This window comes from Triticum urartu, chromosome 7 (assembly GCF_003073215.2).
Source record: "Triticum urartu cultivar G1812 chromosome 7, Tu2.1, whole genome shotgun sequence".
Taxonomy (NCBI): Eukaryota; Viridiplantae; Streptophyta; class Magnoliopsida; order Poales; family Poaceae; genus Triticum; species Triticum urartu.
Genome location: NC_053028.1, coordinates 629940364 through 629957731, shown reverse-complemented (window position 1 = coordinate 629957731; position 17368 = coordinate 629940364). Strand labels below are relative to the sequence as shown.

General features: G+C 46.9%; 1 protein-coding gene and 1 pseudogene across 1 annotated transcript; one reads left to right on the top strand and one right to left on the bottom strand.

Moving 5' to 3' along the window:
* Positions 1–17368, top strand: part of LOC125519239 — a 150480-nt pseudogene that overhangs the window by 6878 nt on the left and 126234 nt on the right.
* Positions 9–3643, bottom strand: LOC125522726 (mRNA-decapping enzyme subunit 2-like). Its single transcript, XM_048687764.1, has 8 exons — positions 3441–3643; positions 3199–3350; positions 2917–3044; positions 2478–2576; positions 1678–1830; positions 987–1090; positions 750–817; positions 9–426 (listed from the first exon to the last, which is right to left on the bottom strand). Exons 1-8 carry the CDS (start codon positions 3524–3526, stop codon positions 209–211), a joined length of 1008 nt encoding a protein of 335 aa, XP_048543721.1. The 5' UTR covers positions 3527–3643; the 3' UTR covers positions 9–208.

Genomic DNA, 17368 nt, shown 5'->3' with positions numbered 1-17368 from the left:
AACTTAAGTGTACGAAAGACATGATGACGTTATAACAACTCAAGAAAGATGTGACAATTGTTGTGTTCTAGATTACAGATACCAACAGAAGAGGAGATGGGGAAGACGAAATGCCGTGGCGTCAAGGATTCCAGTTAACAATGAGGGACAACGGCTTTCCATAGTCTATACACATCAGGGGTACAGGAGTTGATGATCTGTGAGGATCCTAGGTATGCAGAAAGGAAGCTTCCATGGACTGCAGGATACTGGCCGTATCAAATCTGAAGCTTCTGAAGCTTTTGCCAGGGCGGTTGTCGACGTGCTGCGTGCCAGATCCTGCTCTAGTAATTACAGGGTTCTGTGTGTCAGATCCTGCTCTAGTAATAACAGGGTTCTCGACAGGCACAAAGACACCCGAGGGATTCTTCGCTTTCCACACAGTACCTGCACAGTGATGTTACTGTAGATGTTACCTCAGGGTTCACAACAATGTAAGAGAGCAGTACATGTCACAACAGGTTCACCATGGGTATATATCAAGCACCACAAGTTGCTCGTGAATATAGTATTGCCCTCGAATATGTTATACTTGTGTATTAGCTTTGGTTCACTTTGGAAAGACATCTGTGGATTCACTTTAGACTTTAGAGAACAGGGCTTGGTAAATTTGAAGCAAAACAGTTAATACAGAATTAATTCGTGGGTACTCAGGAATGTCTTTATCTAGGCCAATGACCACAATGGGCATAAGAGGGAGCAGAAGAAACCTCTAGCAGATGTATCTGACTTCTGATATACTTGGGACCGATGTGTGCCTATCCATGATTTTAGACCCCTGGGACAAGCAAAACCGTAAGGCGCCAAATAATGTGGAACCAACAAAATACATTTAAGAAGCAGAACCAATAGAACATGCTAAGAGTTTAACAGCCACCATGGGAGCAATGCATATAACAACTTCTGCACAAAGGAAGATATAAACAATAGTGTAAAGAAGTACTGACATCAAAAATGGTGCAACCATATAAAGCTTCATCCCATTCACTCCACGAGATATTGCATCATCACTAGCAGGTAGAAGATCATCAATTCTGTGCCATGAGATCTCCTGCCATATTCGCAGAGAGAAAAGGTTAGCAGTGGCCATTTCACTCATTTACCAAAAAAAAAAGGTTTAAAGAAGAAAGAGAATAGTAAATAAAAACCAAACAATGCAAATACAATAGCTTTGAAGCTCGAGCAAACACAAAAATTACTAACACAACGCTATATCTAAGATAGCATACGGGGTAATAAGAAATTTGCAAGCAGTTTGGTCATGTGGTAATGTTCAAACCAAGGAAATAAGAACATGTGGGGATGCAATGTGCTGATTAGAAAAACATGTGTGAAATTGCAAAGAGTCTGGGCATGTGTCAGCGGTTACAAAAATAGTAACACTTATCTACACAGTGCCACTTCTCAGCTGGGATGCATTGTTGCAAAACATCAGGACCATTCAATTACAATATGTTATTCAGAAAGGAGAAACTATTACTACATATACAGTACTAACAACAATTGAAGACTACCGATCAAGGAACCATGACATGCATACCAATACCATGCCATATCTTCATAACATGATGTTGATAGGTGCGGAAAAAAATGTTTTACCGAATAGAAAGATGAGGAAAGATTTGAGAATTTGCATACACTGATTTCTTTCTTAGTTTGAGGAGCAAAAACAGTATCTTCCTTAACACCCGTAATAATATAGAGTCGAACTCTCTGTTGTCCAATTGAAACTTCAATGTGGTCATCCATTTTCAACAGCTTAGAAACATCACACCCAGTCTCCTCCAGAACCTGCATAGTTATGCAAATAAATGTCACTTAGGTAAAATTGGTTATGAAATGAAAAGCCGCGAAGTGTAAAACATGGACAGGACGAGCTCGTAATTGGACAAAAGAAAAAATATGACTTCAGATCTTCAAGTAATTTATGCAGAGAACTAATGGGCATAAATACAGCTAATTGGTGCTAAATTGCCTCATTCTCGGTCGAGGAAAACAGTATAGACGACTAGAGAGCTTGATATCCCACCTAGCAAAGAACACATCTAAGAATGAAATAATAGCTGAAACATGAGACTTTTATTTCTGTAAATATGCTACAAATTGGGGATTCACTTGTTATCTTTGACATTGTGACAGTGACACATTGCCAAAAGGAAAATTGATGTGGTCCATTTTTGGCATAAGAAGACGCCCATATGTAGAGAACGGATGCAGGCGTTAACTCAAGAATGCGATGAGTTGGGGTGCATAGAATATCTAGGGCTTTGAAATTTGAATTGCTAGGAAACTAATCTGTAAAAAAAAAAGAACTTCCATGTTCAGCAAACCAGAAAATAACTGCCCAGCAATATCAACAAATAGTATTGCTTCCCTACAAGCGCAGAATGTTTGATGGAAACTGTAAAGCGCAGCGTGGATCAAGCCCAGAAATTTACTTCTCTAACTGCACAAGTATGATCCTCTTCATCTTTGCTCCTCTTTCCACGGGGGAAACTCCAGCTGGCACTAGACTTCCATCCTTTCACAAGTAAGCACTGCAGAGAAAAAGGGAGAAGTCAGCAAACCTTGAGATTCAACAAAATTCCTGAGGAAATTGAGGGCTATTGCATAACATAGTGTGAAGCTATATGCAAATTGAGAAAATTAAGTGATTCGTCTATAAGAGGCTAACAGGTAGCACATGCTAGGATTTAAATTGCATCCTTTCGAGCAGGGCAACTGATGTCAGACGCGCTGCTTATCTCCAAATTCCAATCTTTAGCATATCTGTTGATGTTCCGACCTAGCAGCCTGCTCCTACTTCCTAAACCACATCTAGGGATGCAGTAACATGCTCTCGGATGGGCGTAAAAGACAGAGTGAACAAAGAATTACCCTGTCATAGTTGTCATCGAGGATGATGGCGCCGGAGACGGGGACCCGGAACTTGTAGTGCGTGAAGTCCTTGTAGATGTCGTCGAGGTGCGCGCGGTAGGGCCTGAGAGCGGCGCAGCTGTTGAACACTGCACACACAAGGACGACGGCGACCAGGACGGCGACAATGTCGGAGTCAGCGACGAATCCGCCAAGAATCATCATCCTCGACGGGGCTCAGAGTCCCGGACCGTGACGAGATAGGAGTAGATTTAAAGGGGAAAGGGGCGATCTTTATCTTACTTAGGGAGGTGAAGTCCTTGAAGGAGAGGGACTTGAGGGAGGGGTTGTGCTCCACGGAGTTGTCCTCGTAGAACCAGTGCGCCTGCTCCAGCAGGAACAGGATCCGCTCGAACGACTCCAGGTCCTCCTTGGGCACGTTCAGCACGAACCGGCTGCGGCACGAGATTGGATTGGATTGGATTCGATTTGGGTCGGATGGAGTTGCGGAGATGGGGATCGGGGGATGGGTTAGGGCTACGCACCTGCAGAGATCGTCGAGGAGCTCCTGCGGCGGCAGCTGCCCCCGCGATGAGGACCGGTTCAGTCCCCCGCCGCCCGCCATCGCCATCCACCGCTCGCCGCCGCCCACTCGCTTCGCGCTCGCCCGCCCCTCTCTGGCTCCGGTCTCCTCACTGTAGGCCGGACTCGAGCAGGGGGGCAGTGGAGTATGGGAGCTGTGACTCAAGCCGGAAAGCGTATTACATGCTTTACGTAAATCAAAACTTCATTGCTGCACAAACTATGTGCCATGTTATTTTTTCGAGTCAATTACACCGATGGTGCTTGAACTTGGCGTAAACGATCACTTTAGTGCTAGAACATGCAGGATACATTAAACTGGTGCAAAAACTTAGTTTGGACGTGCAAATACGGTGCAAATCTCGTTTGTATATGACCGCAACGCTGATGAGGCATGACATCATGGCATAGGGCCCGCTGTAAGTGACTGCATAGTGAAGGCCAGGCGTGTGGCGTGCTCCTTTTATAGAAACGCCCTCAAATTTTTTTTATTTTCTCATGAAAAGGCACCTGTTAGACACGTGGAACTGATGGGTATCACTTGTCAATTTTTACTTTTTTTTCTCACGAAAAGGCACCTGTTAGGCATGTGGCACTGATGGGTCTGACTTAATAGTGAAACATCCCAAATTTGGTTAGAATGAAAAATATGGCGCAGAGGGATTCGTACCGCCGTATCGGTGACCGCGGTCTAACTGACGTGCGCGGCTACCCACCAGCCCAGAGTTCAGTTGTTGATGCATAAGCGTACATAAGTTTTACTAAGCAACATGTCCGTGCGTTGCAACGGGAGAAAACAGTCTTCACACGCCCTTATCCGCTGTGCCCATAACATAATAAACATGACTAATACCTCATTGTCAGATCCACATCCTCCATTTCAATATAACAGAGACACATGTTTTCCGCTTGTCATCTTTATCGTCCTCGTTGCCTATGTCACGGTATCAGTTGTCACTAACCAAGGTTGGACAGTCCAACAGCTGGATTGTTGAGCCGCCTTCGTGTCCGGCGAAGATAAGTGCGTTGAACAAAGTATTTTTTATAATCTGGCTAAGCATTGAACAAAGTATTTTTTATAATCTGGCTAATATAATAGATAAAAGCACACATAATATATGTCAGTGTTATCATGTAAATTGAGTAGTTTGTCAGAAATCTAGTTGAACTCTTCATGCATTTTGAGAATCACTGGGCTGAGTAAGACTGGTCGTACATGAAGACGCAATAGATAAAAATATTCCTTTCATATCCTAGTTTAATAAATTGAACTAAAACAATGCATTAAGTGGGCACATTTCAAAAATTCCCCAAGTCTTATTAATAAGTATAGATGAAAAAATTATGTTTTAAAAAATATTTTCCTTTTCAAAATTAAAGTTCAAAAAATATTTTGGTTTTTAAAATGTTTGCAAATTTGAAAAATAATCACAACAACTGACCTCCTACTTTTAAAAAATTGTTCGTGTTTTAAGAAATACTCAGGTTTAAAAAAAATAAAAAGAGAAATATTGTTCTTTTAAAAAATGTTCGATTTAAAAAAATGTTAACAACTTTGTAAAAATTTCATGTTCTAAAACATATTCACTTAAAAAACCTTTTTCTCTTAGTATCTGGCGCAAGTGAGTTTAATTTAAATTTTCGTGCGGCCAATTAATCACCCTGTCTTGTTTAGTCTAGTGATAGTATTGTGAACTCTCTAGCGTTAGCTGCTGTGTTCGATTCCTAGTATTGTAGTATTTTTTTTTGGAATTTTTTTTCTGGTCGTACGCCAATGGGCCGGCCCATTGCGGCTTGTGCGTCCTGTGATTTGCTTTTTGACCGAAACAAATCCGGAGAACATGAAAACTCCCGCAGGAGGAAACAACAGGGACGTACGAAAATTATCTAGGTCCCACCTTAAAGCCAAAAAACTGGAGAAACAATCCTCCCTTTAATATTAGGTAAAGATAAAGATAAAGATAAAGATATATTTGAATTAAGTAACATAAATCAAGATTTTTAATCCGTAAAAAAAGTTTCGCCCGTGAACAAGCTACCCGTGTAAAACATGTAGGAGGGTGTGCCACTCCAACTATGGACTCTCACATGTTTTTTTTGTCAGATAAATGGACTCTGATGTGTAAATATAATTGTTACAGTTCATGTCTATAACAGAACGTGCTCCTGGGCTACAATTTACATGTCTATAACAGATTTTTTATAACTATAAATATCAAACCAAAAAATTGTAATTATAAATAATATACATATAAATAAATATATAAACCAAAAAAATACTCACCTATTAATTTTAAAATCCATCAAATTAAATTATGAAATATTTTTATAATTTTTATATGAATTAAAATATCAAAGTAACTTTAGAAAATATTTCCATTTAAGTAAATTATCCTATAAGTTCAAAAAAACATTTTTTATAAAATAATTATGTTGTATACAAAATTGTCCAAGATTTAATTCGTTTATGATGTTTTATAAGTCTTCATGCAATTTTTTAAAATTTGTGTGTTTTCTATAAATTATATTTGTATTTCTAAATTAATTTAATATATGAAAAAAAATTAGCCTAGTGTGCCTCAGACTGCAGATTCGCAAATGAATACGACTTTACAATTCAATTTACATATTTTGAGGCTAAGAAATGAAAAGGAAAAAATACATGTTTAAGGCATGAAATGCTAGTGGTTGTATTGCTAGGTCCTGCTAGTGGTAATTGTCAGGTCTCTAGTACGAAATCCCAGGGCGGTATCTTTTTTTTTTCAAATTTACAATTCTTATTTTCCCCGCGATTTTTTTCCTTCTTCTTATTTTACATTATTTTAGGTCAGGATGTAAAAGTCTTAGTATCATTATATGACTTCAATTGTTATCTGCTGGGTTGGCTAGCCGCGCACTCCGTTTGACCCAAGCGTCACCGATTCGAGTAATGCGTGGTTTCCATTTTTTATTCTGAAACTAATAAAATTTGTGATGTTTGCCTGACAAGTGGGACCATCTGATGCCACACGTGCAGTTACTGTATAAACTTAATGGGGGCCTTTATGTGAGAAAAAAGGAAAAATAAGAATTCAAGGGCCCTTTTTGCAAAAAGAGCACGCCACACACATGTCTTCCCAATATGGTCACTGACAACGGGCCCTACGCCATGCTGTCATGCCCCGTCGGCGTTACCGGCGTATAGAAACGAGATTTGCACCGTATTTGCATGTTCGAGCCAAGTTTTTGCACCACTTCTATGTATGCCACAAGTTCGAACACTAAAGTGACCATTTGCGTCAAGTTGTAGCACCATCGGTGTAATTGACTCTATTTTTTCTTTTGTTGAAAGGCACTTGCCCGGCTTTAGCGAACTGCAACCTTTATAGCAACTCTAAGGTGGTTCATCAAATCAATTCTTAATCGCTGGATTGGACAGTTCAGGCATTTTTGGTCATCAACGCCGGCCATCAAATTTGTCCTGACCGATTCAAATGTGCGGAATCCCACAAACCGGAACCAAACATAGGGGTGGTTTGTGGGCGTCCGGACATCCATCATGTATGTCTCCGACACTGATGGCACATGTCCAAAACCCTTATCCCGCCTCTCTCGCTCGAATCTCTCGCCGCGTCCACGAGCTACTCGCGCCACATTCATGCCAGTTCAAAGCAGACATGATGGCTTTCTACCTAACTCAAGTCGGCTGACCAGCCGTCCCCCTGTCCGGCATTCACACCGCCGCTCCACATTCAAGTCACCTCTCCCGCTGCACCCGCTCGCTCTACGTGCCACATTCATATCGGTTCAGAGCAGGCATGGCCAAACGGGGCGACGGGATGGCTTCCAACCGCATTCAAGTCGGTTAACCAGCAGTGCGTCTACTCGGCATTCACAATGGTGCGGTGAACGATAAGCCAAATCTGGCGCCCGCATTCAAATCGCTGCTTTGTCAGCCCGGGTGTCGGCTATTTAAAGTCGATTGGGACACCATAGAACCCAACCCCACTAAGCCACATCTCTCCCTGTACCAGGGTCGTCGGCGCACCACCCCTTCCTTCAATCCTCCTTTTTACTATCGTTGCAATTGCTAGAACCCATCACGAGTGTTGGAAGAGCCTTGGTGACGCGGCGTCACCATGAAGTCGCGGCCGAGGTGCACGCATGGGAAGCTCGGTGTGCGGCACGCATTTCAACGGGATAGTCTACGAGATCAAGCTCAAACGAGGAGGACGAGACGACGGAGGAGATAGTGGAAGAGTTAGCGAGGAAATCACCAAGAATCATCATATCCGATGGGGTTTAGGGTCCTAAACCATACGAAGAGAGGTTGAGAGGGGGTAGGACACAAGGAGCAATCTTACTGAGGGAGGTAAAGTCCTTGAAGGAGAGGCACTTGAGGGAGGGTGTCGGTGTCAAAACCGGTGGATCTCAGGTAGGGGGTCCCGAACTATGCGTCTAGGCCGGATGGTAACAGGACGCAGGGGACACGATGTTTTACCCAGGTTCGGGCCCTCTTGATGGAGGTAAAACCCTACGTCCTGCTTGACTAATATTGATGATATGGGTAGTACAAGAGTAGATCTACCACGAGATCGAGGAGGCTAAACCCTAGAAGCTAGCCTATGGTATGATTGTATGTTGTGGTTGTTGTCCTACGGACTAAAACCCTTTGGTTTATATAGACACCAGAGAGGGTTAGGGTTACACAAGGTCGGTTACAAAGGAGGAGATATCCATATCCGTATTGCCTAGCTTGCCTTCCACGCCAAGTAGAGTCCCATCCGGACACAAGACGAAGTCTTCAATCTTGTATCTTCATAGTCTAACAGTCTGACCAATAGAGATAGTCCACCTGTCTGAAGACCCACGAATCCAGGACTCCCTCAGAGGGGTTGTGCTCCACAGAGTTATCCTTGTAGAACCAGCGCGCCTAATCCAGTATGAATAGGATCCGCTCAAAGGACTCCAAGTCCTCCTTGGAAACATTCAACATGAAGCGGCTGCGAGGAGATTGGATTCGGTTTGGGTTGGATGAACTTGTGGAGAGAGAGTGATGGGGGTCAGGGTTGGTTAGGGCTACGATCATGCATAGATCTTTGAGCAGGTCATGCGGCGGCGGCTGCCCCCTCAACATCGACTGGATGAGTCCCTCGATCCTACAGAGAGACCTTAGTGAATTCAGAATATCGCCAAAGGGCGAGTGCTGAAAGATATCCGCGGCGGTGAATTCCATGATCGGCGCCCAATCGGATTCGATTGGCAAGGGCGCGGATGGTTCGGAGTCCGGAAAAGAGTCCGGCACCTTGGAGTCACGGGATTCGCAGAGGAGCAGGCTGGTGTTCGGCTTGATCACTGTTGAGACTGCAGCCCCTGAGGCGGTGTCTAGCCACCCCTCCTCCATTGGCGCAGTTGGCTCTGAGCTAAGGGTCGGAGCTGATGCGGGCGCGGCCTCTGGGGTACTGTTCGGCGGTAGAGCTAGGTCATACCCATCATGACAGTGCGGCGCGCCCGGGTGTGGCTCGAATCCGTCGAAGATCAAGTCTCCGCGGATGTCGGCCGTGTAGTTCAAACTTCCAAATCTGACCTGATGGCTAGGGGCATAGCTTTCAATCTGCTCCAGATGGCCAAGCGAATTAGCCCGCAGTGCAAAGCCGTCGAATACGAAGATCTGTCCAGGGGGAAAAGTCTTGCCCTGGACCGCATCGCTATCGATGATAGTAGGAGCCATCGAGCCTAATGGCGACGACACAGAGGAACTCTCAATGAAAGCACCAATGTCGGTGTCAAAACCGGCGGATCTCGGGTAGGGGGTCCCGAAATGTGCGTCTAGGCCAGATGGTAACAGGAGGCAGGGGACACGATGTTTTACCCAGGTTCGGGCCCTCTTGATGGAGGTAAAACCCTACGTCCTGCTTGATTAATATTGATGATATGGGTAGTACAAGAGTAGATCTACCACGAGATCGAGGAGGCTAAACCCTAGAAACTAGCCTATGGTATGATTGTATGTTGTGGTTGTTGTCCTACGGACTAAAACCCTTTGGTTTATATAGACACCGGAGAGGGTTAGGGTTACACAAGGTCGGTTACAAAGGAGGAGATATCCATATCCGTATTGCCTAGCTTGCCTTCCACGCCAAGTAGAGTCCCATCCGGACACGAGACGAAGTCTTCAATCTTGTATCTTCATAGTCTAACAGTCCGGCCAATAGAGATAGTCTGGCTGTCCGGAGACCCCCTAATCCAGGACTCCCTCAGTAGCCCCTGAACCAGGCTTCAATGATGATGGGTCCGGCGCGTAGTATTGTCTTCGGCATTGCAAGGCGGGTTCCTTCTCTGAATACATCACAGAAGAATTTGAATACGAGGATAGTGTCCGACCCTGCAAATAAGTTCCACATACCACCGTAGAGAGAATAATATTTTCGCAAATCCAATTTGCTGACTTATTTTGGTAGCATGATGTTATGTCATGGCCCGGTGATTATTCGAACCGTTTCCTTCAACCAGCCCCGCACATAACGCGAGGCAGTTTTTCGACACGTCTTGTCAAAGCAGAGATCGTGTCCCCTTATTACGGGATTCTCATTAATACGGGCGTGGGTAACCCAACTGTGTCTAGGACTCCTAGATTATAGGCAAGTCCTAAACGGCTACGGAGAGGACGCATGATATTCACCCCCTTTATAAAGGGACAAGGTTTTCGCTTTTTCCCTCTCGTGCTCAATCGAACCCTTCCCCCGCCTCGAGTTCTAACACCCAAAGCCCAGGTTAGGTGCTCCAGATCTTCAATCATGTCCGGACCCAGCCTTCAAGGCCGATGGATGCCCTCCTCCGTTACGGAGGAGGACATCAAAAAGTTGAGGGAGGCCAGATACCTGACTGCCGAGGTTTCGCATCGGCTGCCTGCTCGAGGGCAGGTCGTCCCTACTCCCGAACCCAACGAGAACGTTGTGTTCGTTTCCCACTTCCTCCGAGGCCTAGGCCTCACTCTGGATCCCTTCGTCAGGGGTTTGATGTTCTACTACGGGCTAGATTTCCACGATCTAGCTCGGACTCCTTTCTCCACATCTCGACATTTATCGTCGTGTGTGAGGCCTTCCTACGCATTACCCCTCACTTCGGCCTGTGGCTCAAGACCTTTGAAGTGAAGCCGAAGATGATCGAGGGGCAACATGCAACATGCGGAGGCGCATCAATAAGCAAGATGGCAGGAGCTCCATGGCCGAAAGGTTCCTTTCCAGAGGTGTCCGAATTATGGCAACGAGAGTGATTTTACGTCACGGATCCCAGAAGTGCCAAGTGGGCGGCTGCCCCCGCTTTCCGCTCGGGCCCCCCACCACAACTGATGTCATGGATTAGCAGAGGTCTGAGCTAGGGTCCAGCCAAGGATGTGCCTATACTGCAAAGCCGCATTCAAGATCTCTTCGAGGGAGATTTTAATTTGGTTGTGGTAGTGCAAGTTATGCTGGTTCGTCAAGTCCAGCCTTGCAAACGCCGGCCCCTTAGCTTGTGGGAGTTCAACCCAGAAGGACTGCGCGCAGTTCAAAGTTTCCTCGGCCTGACGCACGAGGAGATGTACAAGTCATTCTTCGGACCTCAAATAGAGTGTCCGGATACTACCGAGGACGTGGGCCTGAGCAGCAACCGCGCCGCCGAACAAGTAAGAAACCCTCTAACCGAACACATTATCTTTTATTCATCATGAAGTTATTTCTGAGAGTTCGCTCTTTGACCAAGACTGGCTAATAAAAGGCGAATATGATTTGGTGTTTGGCCCCCCTCCCTGAGGGTTTGGAAAATCCGGTATTGGAAAAGATGCTCGAGCTCGCACCTTGCCCAGCCCTCGAAGGAAGATACAGGGGAGGATAATACGGGCAAATGCGGGCCCCCATCGCTGCCAGTTCCAACCAAGGGAACGAGCGCCTCCATAAAGGAGGATGACCGAGGGAGGAAGAGGACTGCTTCCGTGGATCCGGAAGCCGAGGCCTCCAAATGGGAGAAGAAGTCTTCAACAGAGGGTCCTGCCTCGGGGGGTGCTCTTGCCGCACAAAGTCCGCGGGGGATCATCCCTCCAACGAGTCGTAAGTGATCCAAAAAATACTTTAATAGTGAAGGTATACCATCTTTCTTCTGAGAAAATAACCGCCGCATATATCTTGCAGTTCGGGTCTTAGCCCTTTTCAGCTGAGCTCGTCTTCGGGGGATCTTCTTCCGGAGATGATGGAGAGCGAAACGCCTCCCCTGGACTCCTCCGCTCAAGAAGCGGGCGACCCCGAAGTGTCGTCACAGAGGGCCTCTCCAGATCTGGTGAGGCCAGAAGATAATCCCATAGACCCCCGAAGTCCCCAGTGTCTGGCTCTTGAGGAGAGCGAACAAAAGAGTTCGACACCGTTTGGTATGCGGTTGGACGTTCTGAGGGAGCTGTTGGGGTGAGCGGCCATCTCAGAAGAACACCGTGCAGTTATGGGTACGGTGATGGAAAGAATTTCGTCCGCCGAAAGCGGATTACATGAAGCCTTTATGAGTCTACTGACAGGCTTTGAGGTACGTGATAGTACCGCACATGTTAGGTGTGCCCTGTGTAGATAGCAGCCCCTGAGACTCTGGTTGTCGACGAGAATGGCGGCGAACAGAGGATCATAGTCCCAGGCAATAACCAGACTGCCTTTATGTGCAGGCGGTGGAAGCTCCGGTGGCTAGCCGGACTAGTGAGTTTGCCGAATTAAAACGGCAACTGGATGCGGCAGACGCTGACATCGAGCTTGTTAACAAGAGGATTGATGAATCACAGGGTAAGTAATGCTTTCTGGTGAATGTCACACAATAAGAGCAGCATGATGCCCGTATCTTTAATATGTTGTGACTGCAGACGGAGCTGCCACCATGGAGACCCTTCGGGCGGAGCTCGCCCGAGCCAAGGAACAAGCGAGGATTAGTAATGCGGCTGCTTTGAAGGCGGCCGAAGAGTTGAAAGCCGAGAAGGCCGCACACTGCGAGAGCCAAGAGAAGATGGCCAAGATGGCCGTAGAATTAAAAGGCACTGCCGACCGTTGCCGGCTCCTTGAAAAAGAAAACCGAGCGAAGGCCACGGACCTTGAGAAGGCCACGACGGTGGACAAAGATACCCGCTCTGCTATGAGAGCAAAGAAGGAGGAGCTGCGGGAAGCCAGGGATATTGCGGCTGGGAAGCCCTTCATGCTATGGAGGAAGTTCGGAGATCCACGGTATGCCCCTCTGGATCGGCTGTGGAGTTCGGCAGATGCGTATATGGACTTGGCGGCGAGCGCTGCCGATGCGGCCAAGTACTTCCAAGGTCAAACAGATCGTGAAGTGGATAAGCTGTTCTGGTCGCAATTCAACGTTCCAGAATGCCCGCTTTCATTGACTGACCAACTAGCCGAATGGGCCGAACTGAATAGGTTGTCCGGACTCGCCATGAGGTTTGTCGTGGATCAGCTATGGCCAGAAAAGCCAAAGCCGAACAGCTATTTCAGCTTAGTGCAGGAGGTCCTTGGTGCGGTGCCGCGCATTAATGCGATGAAGAGGTCGGCGTGTATAGAAGGCTCGCGGATGGCCCTTGCCCGTGTTAAAGCATACTGGGCGGAGATGGACGCTACCACTGTTGCGGCGCAGGGTTCGGCCATAGGCCGAGTGGCTGCCGAGCACTATTTCGAGGAGGTTCTCGAGGGTGCTCGTTTGATAGAGGCCCAATGCTCGAAGAATATTATGTTTGAGTGACATGTATTCCTATTGTAAGCACAATGTTTGTATGAAATGTTATAAGGCTGTGTTTATACTTTTGCCTGAAAGTAATATGATGCCTCCTATGCGGCCGTTTATGTATACATGTGTATAACCTGAAAGATTGCAGTCGTCGGCTTCAGCCTCCACACATATAATGCGGAGGTGCTCACAAAAAACGCGTGTTCGCACTTAACCCAATGTCTTGGTCCTATTAAGGAGGTGATAGCGCAGCGAACGAGGCAACCGGACCATAATGCTTTAACACTTTCACTTAGCCATAGGAGTTTGACAGTGGGGCTACTAGATAGCCTCTGGTGGCTCCGCACTCTCCCGATCTCGGTGTGCGTACATGCCTGGCCGGGAAACGACCCTTCGTTAAGGCGGAGGAATTCGAACATCCCTATAGGTCATCGAGTGGTTGACCAGTCTCACGCTATATCATGACAGTCAATTTTCGGCTTTCTCTACTGAGGTGCTCGTCCGGATGAACCAGGGCACAATCGCAGTAGTTCTCCTGGTGCTGCCTTAGCCAGTAAAGCGGAACGGAAGGCACCAAAGCACAGGAGCCGGGCAAACCCAACATTTGACCAAAGACAATGATTCGGAGCTGATGCATATAAGGCCAAACTCGCGACGCCGAACACTCCCTAAGGTATTCGGTCTTTATGGTATAAACCGGGCCTAAATAGTGCCCTTTGTAAGAAGCCCCTTGTGTCCAGGTACGTGCATTATTCTGACGTGGCCACATGCCAAGACGTCAGCATCCTTCTCAATTGTGCTGAGAATTCGGTGGATGTGTATCAACAAGAGACAGTAAAAAAGGTTTACGCAGGGTCTTAATCTAAAAAGAATCCTTGGAGCGGGTCCCTGCTGCACGTCTGCGCCTGTGTCTCCATTGTGCTGTATCCTGGACGGGTGTAGCACGATGATCATCTGTAAAAGAGAGGAACTTAGGTGAAAAAGTTGTCGTGCAAAAAGATAGTTTTTAAAGAAACCATGTATAATTCAAGATGAGTAAAAATTGCCACTTGTCTGCGCGTGTTGAGCCCCTTGTATTTGTAATAGGGGTGTGACCATCGATCCGGTATGAATTACATATAGCTGCGCCGGACTCGTCTAACCGTGTCCGAGGTCTTGACGACCTGTTAAATGCTTTAGTTGGTGAGGCCATTTTTAGTGTGCGGCTGCCAAGGCAGCCGCACTCTCTTCGGCGCGCAAAGATCGCTCAATACTTCCATTCACTGTAATGATGCCACGTGGACTGGGCATCTTGAGCGTGAGGGAAGCGTAATGCGGTATTGCATTAAAGCGAGTGAAAGCTTCGCGTCCAAGTAGTGCTTGATAGCCACTTTGGAACGGAGCAATGTGGAAGGTTAAATGTTCGCTACGGAAGTTATCGGGGAAGCCGAATATAACCTTAAGTAGCAGGGAGCCCGTGCAATGAGCCCCTGGGTCTGGCGTTACTCCTTTAAAGGTAGTATTGCTATGGCGAATTTTCGTTGGGTCTATCCCCATTTCGCGGATTGTATCCCGGTATATCAGGTTTAGACTGCTGCCACCGTTCATCAGGACTCGTGTGAAGTGGTATCCGTCAATTATTGGGTCTAATACCAGGGCAGCCCATCCTGCACGCCGGATACTTGCTAAGTAATCACGATGGTCGAAAGTGATCAGTTGAGACGACCAGTGGCAGGACTCCACAGAGATAGGCCCTTGGGCATATTTTTCTGGGAGTACCGTTTTGTTTCTCCCCTTGATCACGTGTAACACGTTTACTGTTTTGACTTCTGGTGGAAATTTCTTTTGTTCCCCAGTGTCTTGCTTGAGAGGCTCATCCTCGTCTTCGCTTGGTGTATCCTCCCCTTTGTGTACGGCGTTGAGCTTGCCGGACTGCTTGAAGACCCAACATTCTCTGTGGGTATGATTAGCGGGTTTACCAGGGGTGCTATGGATCTGACATATTTGGTCTAGAATTTTGTTTAGGCTGGACAGTTCATCTCTGGTGCCTTTAGAGGGCGGCTTTTGCTGACCTGGCCGAGAGCTTTTGAGTCCGGCGTTTACTGCCGTGCTCTTCGTGCTGTCTTCTTTATTCCGGTGTTTGTTATTGTTGTTGCGCCGTGATTTCCCGTTTCCATCTCTAACTTCGGATGTACTGGGGTCGCTGGTGCTGCATCTAGCTAGCCAGCTATCCTCATTCATGCAAAAGTGGGTCATGAGGCTTGTTAATGCTGCCATTGTTCTCGGCTTTTCTTGGCCGAGGTGTCTAGCAAGCCATTCGTCACGGTCGCTATGCTTAAAAGCTGCCAAGGCTTCGGCATCTGGACAGTCGACAATTTGGTTCTTTTTAGTAAGAAACCTATTCCAAAGCTTTCAGGCTGACTCTCTGGGCTGTTGAGTTATATGACTCAAATCATCCGCGTCCGGGGGTCGGACATAAGTCCCTTGAAAATTTGCCCGAAAGGCGTCTTCGAGCTCTTCCCAGCTTCCAATGGAGCTATCGGGGAGGCTATTAAGCCAGTGCCGAGCTGGCCCTTTGAGTTTGAGGGGTAAATACTTAATGGCGTGGAGATCATCTCCCCGAGCCATATGGATATGGAGGATATAGTCCTCAATCCAGACCCCAGGGTTTGTTGTTCCGTCGTATGCCTCTATGTTTACGGGTTTGAATCCCTCTGGAAATTCATGGTCCAGCACCTCATCGGTGAAACATAGGGGGTGTGCGGCACCCCTATATCTGGGTGTACCGCGTTGTTCAGATGTTTGTTGTGTTGCATCGTATGTTGGAGCACGCTTGCGTGGTCCATAGATGGTTCTGGTTTCGCCGTCCTTTTGATGCGAGCCCTCGCGTAGACCGCGTATTGGCTTATGTGCGGCATTGCTTGCCACTTTATGTTGGCCATGAGGTCGTCTATCCGCCCAGATGGCTGCTTTAATTTTTGGTTGTGGGGGGGTCTAAGGCCTCCTCATCGAATTCATGTAGCAACTTCCGCTTTGGGTAGCTCTTGGTGGGGCGATTGCCGCTGTACTTCACTGCTGTGTTGAGTACTTTGCTCCATCTAATTTGGAGTGTGTCTTGTGCAGCCTTGAGCCTTTGCTTCTGCTTTTTTAGACTCCTTGCGGTGGCAACAAGCCTTTGATGGGCATTCTGTTGCTCCGGGTGTCTATCCGGTGTGATGTCGTCTGGACTATTATCTTTGACAGAGTCGGGTTGTTCGGTTTGATTCTCCGTATTGCCGTGGTCTGGCAGTGGTTCGCCCTGCTCCAACGCTGGGTCTGTATGATCGTTATTTCTGCCGAGGCGGGATTTGGGGCGGCGCTTACGCCGCCGCTTTGACTGCTTCTCGAGGGGACAAGCCTTCATAGCGTCCTTCCTTTCCTCGTCGTTGTCTTCTTTTGGTGTGTCCACCATGTATATGTCATATGATGAGGTGGCTTTCTAGTGCCCTATAGGCGCTGGTTCATGTTCGTCTCCTACATCGTCGTCCATACCGTCGATGTTTTCGGAGTCGAAGTCGAGCATGTCGGTTAAATCATCGACAGTGGCTACGAAGTGGGTGGTGGGTGGGCGTCGAATTTCTTCGTCGTCCGCATCCCAATCCTGTTGGCCATAATCCGGCCAGAGCTCTCCTGACAAAGAGAGAGTGAAAGTGCAACTATCCCTAGGTGGTTTTGGTAATTCATAACAACATATAGCTCATTGAGCTAATGCTATTCCAAGATGATTATTTCAGGAAAGCTCAATGATTGGCATGGCATGGATGTGAAAGTGGAATCCTCAAAATGCTAAGGACAAAGGATTGGCTCAAGCTCAAAAGCTCAAGACTCTTCATTTTATATTTTAGTGATCCAAGATCACATTGAGTCTTTAGGAAAAGCCAATACTATCAAGGAGGGATGAGGTGTTGCTTAATGAGCCTCTTGCTTCATGTGCTTAGTGATATGCTCCAAAACCCTCAACTACTTTCCGATATCCACATATGACCTAAACCCTAAGCCAAACTCGGTCATACCGATTCTTTCTATCCGGCGCCACCGAGTTTCACTTGTCATAAGCCACTGCCAAACCCTAGCAATTTGGTTCTACCGATAGGGATCTCGGTCTCACCGAGATGGGATTGCAAACTCTCTGTTTCCCTTTCGTAACTTTTTGGTCTCACCGAAA